This window comes from Theobroma umbraticum, unplaced genomic scaffold (assembly GCF_002168275.2).
Source record: "Theobroma umbraticum cultivar Fairchild unplaced genomic scaffold, ASM216827v3 scaffold_44.0, whole genome shotgun sequence".
In the NCBI taxonomy this organism is placed as follows: domain Eukaryota; kingdom Viridiplantae; phylum Streptophyta; class Magnoliopsida; order Malvales; family Malvaceae; genus Theobroma; species Theobroma umbraticum.
In genome coordinates, this window is record NW_018397255.1 from 12,503,473 (window position 1) to 12,516,836 (window position 13,364).

At 31.7% G+C, this 13,364-nt stretch overlaps 2 protein-coding genes across 2 annotated transcripts; both read left to right on the forward strand.

Annotated features, from left to right (window-relative positions):
- Positions 1-8,662: 8,662 nt before the first annotated feature.
- Positions 8,663-10,988, forward strand: LOC110429463 (cytochrome b5). Its single transcript, XM_021445517.2, has 3 exons — positions 8,663-8,932; positions 10,301-10,367; positions 10,475-10,988. The coding sequence occupies exons 1-3, from the start codon at positions 8,846-8,848 to the stop codon at positions 10,726-10,728; spliced, it is 408 nt and encodes a 135-aa protein (XP_021301192.1). The 5' UTR covers positions 8,663-8,845; the 3' UTR covers positions 10,729-10,988.
- Positions 10,989-12,008: 1,020 nt separating this feature from the next.
- On the forward strand, positions 12,009-13,289 carry LOC149527662 (uncharacterized). The gene has a single exon (XM_089782393.1). The coding sequence runs from the start codon at positions 12,335-12,337 to the stop codon at positions 13,196-13,198; it is 864 nt and encodes a 287-aa protein (XP_089638519.1). The 5' UTR covers positions 12,009-12,334; the 3' UTR covers positions 13,199-13,289.
- The last annotated feature ends 75 nt before the right edge of the window (positions 13,290-13,364 follow it).

Consider the following 13,364-nt stretch of genomic DNA (forward strand, 5'->3'; position numbering starts at 1 on the left):
TTGGATAAGGGTTTTATTCATTTAGTGTCTCACCTTAAGGAGCTTTAGTCCTATTCGTGAAGAAAAACATCACAAATGCTTCAACTATCTTAATTTTCCCTTTAAAATAAATCAAAACATCACAAACATTACAAAAATAATTATTTCCTTGCTTTCAAAAAATATCCCAATTTTTAGCAATCCAACATTCAAGCTCAAATTCTTCAACAATGAGTTAAATCCTACCTTAGAAGCCGGATTACCTAAATCTAAGCTCCAAATCTCTAGCAAACTTAAGGGAGAAAATCTCACCAAAGCTGGATCAAATCGATTCCAAGTTATTAACCAATTAAATTGAAAATCAATCAATAAAAAGGCTTAATCTTACCTCTAAAAGGATTTCTTAAGCTCCAATCTACTCCAATCAAGCCCAAAATTCAATTTGGGGGTTAAGGTTTCAAAGGGTTAGAGAGAGAAAGAGTTTAGGATTTTGTTTTAATGAAGGCAAAAGGCCCAAAACCCATTTTATTTTTGTAAATACCCAAGGATGTATTGATACATTTGCATAGATTTTGATTAAATCTATCAATACATTAAGCAATGTATTGATAAAAATCAGGCAAAATGCTTATTGCCCTAAATGTGTCGATACATGAGGGAAATCTATTAATACTTTTGCCCCTAAGTGCATTCTATTTGAAATCTATCAGTACATTTGGATAGTGTCTTGATAGATGTACATCTTGCTAAGAATGTATTGATACATCAGGGAATGTCTCGATACATTTTCCTTTATAGACAGATTTTTAGCTTTCCAAACTTAAAAAATCCAAGTCTAATACCTCAAAATCATTCTTGCTTAATACACACCTCACATTATTCATATAATTCAAATTTGTACACATATATCCGTAAATATAACATTAACTTAAATCAAAACCTCAAACTTCTAGAATTTGTCATATATTTTCCAACAAATAAAATTGCTTAAGTGTTATAATACATTTCTCATTCACTTGGCATATTTAACATATCATCCAAGTCCTTAATGCACAATATATGTCACATATCAATCTCAATTAATTTAATTCATATAAAAAATTAGGATTATTACATGTGGAGTTTTTGTTACTCACACGTTAGTTTCTCATTTTGTTTTGCTAATCAATGATTAACTTGCTACCCTTTTCATGAAGACAAACTCCTAGTTTTCCTTTTCGGTAGATGTTTAGCGATCCACTTGATGACTAAAAGATCAAGTCATGTTTTGTTAATGAGTCAATCTTTATTTTACTGTTATATGATATTGGATGTTTCTTATGAGCATATATCTACGGGTGAAATTATGATTTTTCACATTTTAAATGCCTTGAAAGTTAAATATTTATGTTGGCTCGAGAACTTTATTTTGCACTTAAAGTACCTATGTTTATTATGTCATATTTTGCATGAATTATGAAAAAACTAATTTCATTTTATAAGAATTTTGTTCGTGTTTCCACACGTCATGAGATAACATCTTACCAAGCTATGATGACGTATCAATTCTCATGATAATATGAAGGATGATACGTATGCATGATATGAACAATGTATGATTGATGAGTAAGAACTTGCTTGCGATTAATGGACCATTCCCACATAGGTCTCGTCGGCACAACCTTCAGAAACAGGATGTGATAGATTCAATTTCTAATATTGACCATTGATCGATGCTGTGTATCCATGTCAACAAACAAAATTGCATCATATGATTAGAGCAGCCACTAACAAGAATCCACTAAGTCACATATTCTCCATTGATTTTTGTTTTGGCCACGAATAATAATTCCTCTGCTACATATGCTTTCTCCACTAGTGCCTCTAGTTTGTTTTTACCTAAATCAATAGTTAAACTTTGCATGGTTTCCTTTCTTACAATGGGTGCAAGTTTAGCACTTGTTTTTCTTGCAAGGTGCCTTGCCATGCTACACTTTTTTTTTTCCTCTTTTAACTCACCAGTGCCCTTTCTTAACCTCGAGTTTATAGTTATTTTTCCTTTAGATTTAGCAAAGGCATACTTAGTGCTGTTTTCTTGTCAAATTGCATGCCTATGCTTAAATGCATGGAAAACATTGAGTAATTCTACCAATGTCACTTTTGAGAGGTCTTTACATTCTTCCAAAGAAGAGATTTTTGCCTTAAATCTCTTGAGTACACTCATGAGTACCCTCTCAATAACTCTTTTTTCAAATAGGCTTTCACTTAGCAGCCTTACTTGATTTACTATCTGCATCAATTTATCAGAATACTTCTTTACTTTGAATTCCCTTATTAAGTTCAAATCTTGCATTTGTCTTGTCCTGACCGAACCTTGAAACTTTTCATGGAGTCTTACCTATGTTTCTTTGCCTGATTCACATGCCATAATTCTTGCAAAGATGGCATCATTGACAACAGAGTGTATGCATGATAAATCCCTATACCTTTTAACAACTTCTTCGTTATGTTGCTTTATCTGGGCAAGGGTGGCATTTTCTTTTCAATGTTGAAGAATAGATTCCTAGCTCAACTTCCTCATAGTGGTCAAAAGCTTTCAAATAAGCCTTCATTTTAATATACTGACCACACTAAGTAATTCTCTCCAGTGAATGTAAATGGAGCTTGGTGGGTGTGTAAGCAATTGGTGGCCATCGTATAAAGTATAGTTAAAGTTAACTAAGGTTTTTGTTTAAAGAATAAGGAAGGTTTGTGTGTACATGGTCCTATGAGATCATAAGAAACTCTATGATACCATGTTTTATTTTGAAATAAAAGAAAGAATGGCTATTGGTGGTATCCTCTATTTTTGAACATAAAAATAGGGACAAATGGAACACTCTATATCTCTTAGGATTTCATAGCAAATCACACACTAATGCATTAACTTGCCAACTGATATAGCATTTTCACATCTTATATTAGTAATAACATTTGTCATAGATAGTAAACAAGTGTAAGATTATATCAAACATTGACCATGCATAACTCCACGTGGGGATAGCAGAGAAGATAGGAACCATTCACTCAATGCATGCCTTACAGGTTAGTTGCCACATGGCTAACATACAAAATGATTAACACATGCATTACATTCAACAAATTGTAAAATTTTGACCTTGATTTCATTTTAGCATTTTTGTTCTGCTTTTATTGTTGTCGTTAGCACAACCTCTATGAGCTACTTGTTGAAGCTTTGGCATTACGTAAACTCCATGGAATTGAAACGAAACCTCAATAAATCTGACCTTGATTTCACTGTAACGTTCTACTTCTACTCTTGTTGTTGTTGTTGTTGGATAGTTAGTGATATTTATTGGAAGATAATTATTCAGATATAACTGTTTAAGATTATATATAAATCTTAAAATAAAATAAGTATTTGCAACAAATACAATTATTGAAAGTTGTTCAATAGATACATTTGTTGAAACACAATAGACACATTTATAAAAATAGTGTAGACACATATGTTGAAAGTTATCAAGACACATATGTTGAAAGATAATAGACACAATCTCTTACTATCTACAAAAGAACGCATTTCCAAACCAGAATTCATTAAAAAAAAGTATTTTACAATAGATTTATTGTATCTTGAAAAGTCTTTGTCTGCAAATCTCTATAGTAGACAACAACTCTTTAAAGAAAGTCCGTTACAGCATGCCTCAAGCCTTTCTTCTCTTTTGTTATTCTAATTTTCTATCAATTTTAAAGAGTTGTTTTCAATAAAGTCTAATCCAAATTCAAGATTTCAACTCATAAATCAAGAATTCATCAAACTTGATCAATTTAATAGAACTAGTTTCACTCGCTGGAAAGATAAAATGGTGTTTTTGCTCACAAGCTTGAAGGTTTATTATGTTCTAGATTTGACTCTTATTCACTTCCAGAATCGATTAATGAAGACTCTAATGCACAAAAAGCAAAGAGAAAAAATTGCGAAGAAAATGAATTGATTTGCCGTGGACACATCCTAAATACTTTGACAGACCATCTATATGATATCTACTCAATATGAAAACTCTAAAGGAAATTTAGGTAACCTTGGAGACTACCTATAAAAACGAAAAACGTGGTACTAAAAACTTTTTATCCTTAAAATATTTTGAGTTCAAGATAAGTGACAATCTACCTTATCATGGATCAAGTACATGAATTACAAGTTTTAGTTTAAGGTTCCTAATGCACTATAAATAAGTGCAATTCTTCCTAAACTACCTCAATCCTAGAATAATTGCAGGAAAAAGGTTTTGCATTATATAGAGTCCCTATCAGTAGAACAATTCATGACTCAAATACAAATTAAATGTGAAACACATGCTCGTGATGCACTATTTTAGCCCTTTAATTCAAATGTGAATCTTGTGAGTCAAAATTTCAATAATTTTGGAAAGAATTCTACAAAATCCAAGTTATCTGCATTGAAAGTTTCAAGATAGGCTTTTAAGAAAAAAGATTAGAAAAATATAAATTGTTTCCATTGTGAAAAAAAGGGCTATATGACTAGTGAGTGCAAATCAAGGAAAACAGGAAGAATTTTGGTTCTAAAAATCCTGAAAAATCAAACATAGTAGAAAAGGCTCTCAAAGAATTGGTTACCATGGTTTCGATGATGAATATTGGAATGGTAACAGAATTGAATATGGCTATTGATTTCAATAAAGTAAAGATTGGTGGTTGGATTCTGGTGTTACAATTCATGTATGCAATGATAAAAACTTGTTCAACACTTACATGGAAGTTAATAAACCAGAAGATATTTTGATGGGAAATCATGTCACAGCCAAAGTTAAAGGAAAATGAATTGTTGAGTTGAATTTCACTTTTCCACAAAAGCTAACATTACTCAATGTATTCCATGTTCCTGAAATTCAAAAGAAATTAGTTTCTACTAGTTTGCTTGTAAAGAAAGGATTTAAAGTTGTAATAAAATCTGACAATGTAATAGTATTCAATGGTGACCTATTTGTAGGAAAAGCTTTTGTAATGGCATGTACAAGTTCAGTACAAGGAAAAATGATAAAAAAACCTTTCGTTGTGTAGAAAAAACTCACAATTATTAGATATTATGCATTCTGATATATTTAAATTAAATAGAAAATTAACTAAAGGAGGAAAGTGATATTTTATAACTTTCATACATGATTATTTTAGATTCACTTATGTTTATTTAGTTAAAACAAAAGATGAAATTTTTCAAAAATTTAAAGAATATAAATCTGTAATGGAAAATTAAAAAGGTAACAAAATCAAAATTCTAAAAAGTGATAGAGGAGAAGAATATTTTCTTATAGAATTTGATAATTTCTATGAAGAAAATGATTTGACACATAAAAAAAAAAGTGCTTCTTATTCATCCCAACAAAATGGATTAGCTAAAAGAAAAAATAGAACTTTGGTTGATATGACAAATGCTATTTTATTGAATGCACATCTATTGCATGATTTATGAGATGAAGCTTTATTAACTACATGTCATATATTGAATAGAGTTCCTTCTAAGAATGTTAAGATTTCATCTTATGAACTTTGGAATTGAAGAAAGCCAAACTTGGAATATCTTAAAGTGTGGGGTTGCTTGGCATTTTATAAAGTTCCTGAACTACAAAGAACAAAGCTTGGACCTATAGGAATGAAAGGTATTTTTGTTGGCTATGCCCAACATTCTATAGAATATAGAATTTTCAAATTAAAATCAAATGTTATTATATAGTCTATGCAAATTGAGTTTATTAAAAAAATTTTGTATAAATCTAATAATAAATTTGTTGTGAACAAAATGTCTTAGTTCCAAGTTGTGACCAAAGTGATATAACTTCTCGTGATACATCTAGTAAAAGAAAAATGGATGATATTCAAATTGAGCTTAGAAGAAGTCAAAGAATCATAAGAAGAAAGCACTTAAATCCAGATTTCGTTGACTCACAAGCATTAGCATTGCTTGTGGAAAGAAGTAGAAACAAAGTGTATAAAAAGATACCTAATTTGTTAAACGTTGAAAATGATCCAAAAATATTCAAATAAGCTATGTCTTCAAGGATGTAGCTTTTTGTAAAAGAAGCAATAAATGATGAAATGGATTTAATCTTGTTAAACAGAATATGGGTTGTGGTTGATCTTCCTCATGAATCAAAACCCATATAAATGGGTATTTAGAAGGAAATATAACATAGATGGTTCAATGCAAGTGTTTAAGGCTAAACTAGTTATCAAAGGTTTCATGCCAAAAGAAGGCATTGATTATTTTGATACTTATACTCTGATAGTAAGAATAACACCCATAAGAACACTTTTTGCTTTTGCATTGATTCATAAATTACATGTACATCAAATGGATGTACTTAAATGGAGATCTTAATGAAGAAATATATATAGAGCAACTTTAAGCTTTTATACTTCCTAGAAATGAGAGGAAGGTTTGTAAACTAATCAAATCTCTTTATGGATTGAAACAAACTCCAAAGCAATGGCATGAAGAGTTTGATAGTATTATACTTTCAAACGGGTTTGTACATGATAATGTAGATGAGTGCATTTACTTTAAATTTACAAAAGACTATGGTGTAATCATTTATCTTTATGTAAATGATTTGTTGATCTTTAGTTCAAATATGCTTGGAATGGTTGAAACTAAGAAATATTTGACGATAGTTTTGAAAATGAAAGATCTCAATGAAGTTGACACAATCTTGGGAATTAAAATAAAAAAAGATCAAAATGTGATTTCATTGAATCAATCACATTACATGGAGAAAATTCTTTACAAATATAGTCATTTGGAAATCAAAGAGTTTAATAGTCTTTATGATTTGAGTATAAAATTGACTAAGAATTATGAGAGAGCTACGACACAATTAAAATATGCAAGTGTCATAAGTAGCATAATGCATGTTACACATTGTACCAAATTAGATATAGCTTTTGTTGTTTGCAAACTTTCTAAGTTTACAATTAAACATGGCAAATATCATTGAAAGGCTATTATTAGAGTACTTGGATATTTTATATATATTTTTTAATATCATAAATCTTTTTGCACTTAAACATTTGGTTTAATAATAAGTATATTTATTATCCAGGTAAAGATTTGTATTTTTCAAATTTGTTTTAATTTAATCCTTAAACACTTCAATTTTATTCAATTTAGTCCTTGTACTATAGATTTTTATTCAATTTAATTTCTACGACATGGCAAAAAATTTTTTTAAAAAAAATTTTTCTTGATCTGCCACGTGGCACTGACACATTAGCATGTCAATGCCATATCCAAATCAAGGGATTAAATTTCTTCAATTTGGAGTACTGAGATTAAATTGAAAAAATATATAAAAACAGGGACTTGATGGGTATTTTGATCAAATTGTATTTGATGCATTGTATTATATAGTATTTATACACTATCAATGACCTAAATGTTACCATCTTATTAATAAATAAATTTAAAGTTAAGTTGAAAATAAACACTCAAAATTTTAAAAATATTTATTTAAAAAGATTTTTGAATTTTTATCTTTGTATATATATTTATAAAATAACATTTTATGATTAAATGATAGAGTATAAATACTATATAACATCAAATATAAACCCTTATTTTCATTGAATGTCTAAGAAATTATATTTTAAGATCATCCTAATATGATTTAAACTCATGCAACATATATTTGAATTATCTTATATTTGTGTACTTTTAAACTTTATTTTTCTCAAAAATGACCAATACATAATATCAAAATTAATTAAAAAAATATAAAAAAGGGTTTTAAATTGTTCAAAAAATTTTAAATAAGCATTTATACTTTTATTACATTCAATCAAGCCTTTTACACTATTATTTTAAACTAAATTAAGCATGTATACATTTATTTTGAGTTAAATAAGCTCTTATGACTAATGACTGACTTAGTTAAAATGTTATTTGTTATTTTATATTGTATGGTGCTAACATTATATTCCAACATATCATAATTAATGATGATATGATATATTGATATATCATAATAGATGATAAAGTAATATACTAATCTAACATTATAACATGATCATACGATATTTTTTTCTTCTATATAAGTGTCATGTGAATATAAAATAACAAATGATGTTTTGATTAATTGTAATTAGTCAATTAATAATTAAAGTTTATTTAATCTAGAATAAAAATATAAAAAGTTTAATAAAATAATCAAAATTTATTTAAATTTTCTTAAACAGTGTAGAATTTTTTGAATATTATACCAAAAAAATAATATCATAATTTCACTAAATATCTTCAAACATTACATCACAATTATTTATTAAATCAGATTCATGCATTGGTTTGACAATCAATCAACATTCATATTGATTATAAATTGATCAAATGTAATTTTGTCATGTACTAAAACATTTTTTTCAAATAAGAAAGCACATGAATGAAAAAAAAGTCAATATCCAAGAAACAATCAAAGAAAAACCAATAACAAAAGTCAAAGGCCAGCATCCCAATTCCCATTTAAGAAATCACAAAAGGGGAAGAAAAGGCCAATCATGGAATAACATAAAAGCAAAGGGATCAAAATTGCAAACTCCCTAAATAGTCCAAGCAACGTTAGGAGGGTTGTTGGTGACACAGCCCTCTCACCCACGGTTCTCAGTCTTACCAACCCCACAGCCAATCAGAATAATTTTCCATTGACCTTACCAACCAAACCCTCTCTGTGCTTCCCTTATATTTATAATTATATTATTCAAAACCAACAACAGAGCCTGTGGCAACCACAAGGGAGCAACAATCAACTTGACTTCATTTTGATCAGCAAATCTCTGCTCTTCTTCCTCAAACAACCAAAAAAGAAGGGAAGAAAATATGGGTGGAGGCAGAAAGGTCTATACTTTGGCTGAGGTTTCTCAACACAACAATCCCAAGGACTGTTGGCTCGTCATTGAGGGCAAGGTACTCTCCTTTTTTTTTTTTTGGTACAATTTCTTACGTGATCTACTTTGGTCTTTACCCAATCCGGGGTTGTGTTCTTTTTGGCTTAAAAATGGTTTATTTTGTTTATAATTTGCAAAAGTTGGGATTTTAATTTCATTCTGATTTGCAAGTTTTGAGCGTTGTTGGATCTGGGGAAGCCTTTTTCTTTTAATTTGATTAGAAGGTGACATCTTCTTGTTTGTTTAATTTTTGTTAATTCGGTTCTGATCATAAGAAAATTTTGAATCTAAATGGATGGATCTCTCATTGAGGCAGATAGCTGGTGCACTTTATGTTTGACTTATCTCTAGAAGCTTAGGATACTCCGCAGTTCATATTTCCTATATGAAAGATAAATGAAACTGGAAAAAATTTTCAATTCTCTTCTTATGGGTGGATTGATAAGTCAGATTCAAAAATAATCATATTCAGTATCAAAAGCAATCTTTTGCTTAAATCTCATAATTTCTTTTGATCCTGATGGTTGCTAGAGCTGCATGCAAGAACAGGCCCTCTGCTACAGAGTTCCTTGGATTTGCTTAATTATTAACTTATTTGGTTGGTAATTACAACAATTGATACGCTGCCTTTGAATTAAGTTTCCCCCCTTAAATGCACTATATTTGATGAATTCTGCATGTTGGAATTTGTACAATGTATTCTCTTGGTAGTTTGTAATTATTTTCATTAAAAGAGATCAGCCATTTGTGTGTATCTTCCTTAAATTACAGTGAACATGTTGGTTTCTAGTACCATACTGCCTATGTCTTGGTATGTAAAGAATGTTTTCGCTGTGTTGATATACTTAGTGTTCCATTTCCTTGAAAAGTTTGAAAATGTCGATGGTGATTTAGGTGGCTGTATTCTTTTATTGATGATTAAGTTGCTTGGAAAATGAACTAGTATTGTTGTAATGATATTCAGTGGTTGGAGTAACATATTCACTGCTTTAGTAGATAGCTTTTGAACGAGAATGACTTGAATTTTTGTATTTATTTCTCCACAGTTAGTGCTAACATTAAATATAACTCTGCTTTAATCTTTTTGGAGGTTCAGAAGTCAGCAACATTATCAGTTATTTAATAAAAGTCTCTAGAATCTGTCGTGAATAGGATTTTCTTTTCATTAATTTAAGGGGCTGTTAGCAACAATAATGATAAGTTGTACCGAAAAATTTATGTGGGATCAAAGCCTGTTTGATGGTACTTGTAGCAGGGTTCAGCTTTAGATATCGTCTACGATTAATTTGATTGCTTATTTTACTCCAGAGGTAACGTAGTTTTGATTTGGCATCATGCTTTGGTTCCATTTTTCTCTTTTTGAATTCCATATCTTCTGTGTGAGCAGGTATACAATGTGACTAAATTCTTGGAGGACCATCCTGGTGGTGATGAGGTTTTGTTGTCTGCCACGGGTATGAGAAATACCATAATTTTTTACCTATTTTGTATAATCTATGTGGAAATTATTGTAAGAAGGTGGAGAAATGGGAATAACCTTGGTTTGATGTATGGCTGGCAGGGAAGGATGCCACTGATGATTTTGAGGATGTTGGCCATAGTAGCAGTGCCAGAGCAATGATGGACGAGTTTTATGTGGGTGATATTGATACGTCAACCATCCCCACTAAGACAAAGTACACTCCGCCCAAGCAGCCTCACTATGACCAGGACAAGACCTCAGAATTTGTTATAAAGCTTCTCCAATTCCTTGTTCCCCTGCTAATCTTGGGATTGGCTGTGGGCATCCGCTTCTATACCAAATCACCAGCTTGAGCATCGACACTGTAAGAGAGTCGGAAAAATCTTCAGAATAAGAATAAGTTAGTTTAAAATTGTTTGGAGCTGTCACGTATTGTGGGATGGTGGGATATTTGCTTCTGATGAATATGTGCTTGTTTTGTCCTTGGACCAGTTCCCAGTGCCCCCCTTTTTCTCCGTAGGATCTAAGATTGTTTCGTTGTTTCCTTGAAATGCTGTTGGAAAAACCACCTTTTCTTCCTCATGTGGTAATCTCAAAACTTGTCTCACTGAAAGCGGCCATTGTCCGTCCAATGATTTGTTTGTGAGCTAAATTCAGGTTAAATGCGAGTTGTGGGCAGAAAGCCCATGTGCTCGTAATGGACGCCTACAGATAGTAAGTACTAGTTCCCTTCAACAGTATCAAATTATAACGGTAGCTTATAAATTCATTAAAAGTAGAGATGAGAACAGATTACTTCATTCTTCTTTTATATTATGCATACATGAAACTGCCAAGATGAAGAAATAAACCCACGAAAATGGAAAACCATAAAAACATAATGCACGTGGGCGTAATTAATTATCTTAGATCTTGATGTTTTCTATTCCTTTGCATTTTTCTTAAAAAGGGATTGAGATTTTAGATAGATATCAAGTTTGTCACAATCCAATATCGAGTTATGACCGGCGCATAGGTTTACTCGTATCTGCCATCCATGGCATATAGGTCCCAACCATTTATATATATAAAACACCATAGCAAATATAATCAAATGGGGCCAAGTGACCTCCAGTACACTCTGACAACACAGCTCATTATGTGTCTATACACTTTAAAATTCATCTTGATATTAAAATGGGTGGTGCAAAGATAACTATTTACTTTCTTGCTAAAAATTGTAAATAGTGTTTTAATCTGGCAGCTAGTAAGTAGAAAATTTTAAAAAATTTATAAGTATAGGTGTTACACATTCTATCATGTTAGCTTTTTGATGTATTTTAAAAAAATAAAAATATAAGGAGAATATAATTGTTTTTCTAATTTCTAGTTTGAAGCAAATTTAATTTAAAAATGCTAAAAATTGTTTTTAATATACCTTTCTAAAATTTAATCTCACAATAATTTAATCCAGTTGCTTTTGTGCTGCACGATGATGGCTGACCTTTTTCTCAAGTTCTGTACCATTTAATTGATTCATAAGAATCTAAGCAAAGATTTCTTGTGGGTGGCATTGCCAATGGTTTCTCCTCTGTCTATGATCAGCTTTGGTACAGCGCCTATTTAACAACAATGTCCTTGAATTTGACGGGATAATGTTTGAACAGGGTCCAGGTAAGTCTTTCCCCGGTGTGAAACCAAACAATGTAGTGGTAGCCGTTATGTCGTTAACCAGTTTTCCTCGAAATACATACATGATTAAACTGACGAAGCAGGCTCCATAGCCATTTCTGGATACCATACCAACACTGAATGGGACAAAGGATTCCCCTAGATGACTACGAATCTGTATCTGTTTATCTCAAGCAGAATGTATAAACGGACAAACTCTTAAAACTAGAATACTCATTTCTCCAAAGATCCTTCATTGATTTCATCTCCCCTGCCAAGAGATTTAAGAGTATAAGAACGAACAATGGGATGCAGTGTATTCCCTCTTCCTTGACCCTTTTTCTTTTTGCTGATGAAGATCAAAAGATGGGAGGCACAGAAGGAGAGAAAGGTGTGCTGAAATTGGTGCATCCGGGCAGGCATGTGGAGGTTCGCAAGGAGCCCATTACTGCTGCAGAAGTCTTGGAGAAGAACCCCAGGCACAGCGTTACTCGGCCGGATGTGTTTGAGTATCCATGGATTGTGGTTAGACCTGAGTCTGTATTAAATCTAGGGAGAGTTTTTTACATTGTTCCTAATCGTAAAATCTATAAACTGATAAAAGCCAAGGGATACAGCATCCAACCTTCCACACAGCAAAAGCAGTCTCCCAAAAGTAAGGCGCATAGGCAACTTCTAGAACAAACGTCACCGAGAAAATCATCTCCTGTTACAACACCCAAGCACCAAAACCACTGCCAATCCCACTGGCAACAATTTCAGGCCACTTGCTGGGAAGAGGCAAGTCCTCAGGAGCAAGCATGTGGTGAGAGATTCAACAGCCCATCACAATTTGAATCCCTTGCTGAGATGATAACCAAGCACCAGAGCACTTACAGAGAGTTTAAAGAGATGTCAGTGACAGATTATACATCTGACTTTGAATCTCTGGACAATAAAGAGTACCATTTTAGTGAGGTTAGCAGCAGTACAGCAGCAGCCTTAAAACAGGATGATGCTCTAGGGACTGAATGTAAAGAACAGGTTACCATTTTGAAACCTTGCTTAAGGAAACATAACAGTGGCCGTAAGCAGCTTCATCTGAAAGTATCTTTTTTCTTGCCTACCAAATGTGAGGAACGGAAAAGAAAAGTGACAGAGTCAACAGAATCTCCAGGCTTTTTTACTTGTTGAATTCTGCAAATCAATGGATCTCTCCCTCTCTTCTCTTTCTCTCTCTCTCTCTCTCTATCAAAAAAAAAAAAAAACAAACAGACAAACAAGCCAAAATCTTCAAACATTGTTCAATGAAGATTGATTTGTCCCTAATAATTGTCTCTGTCCCATGTATTTGTTCAAT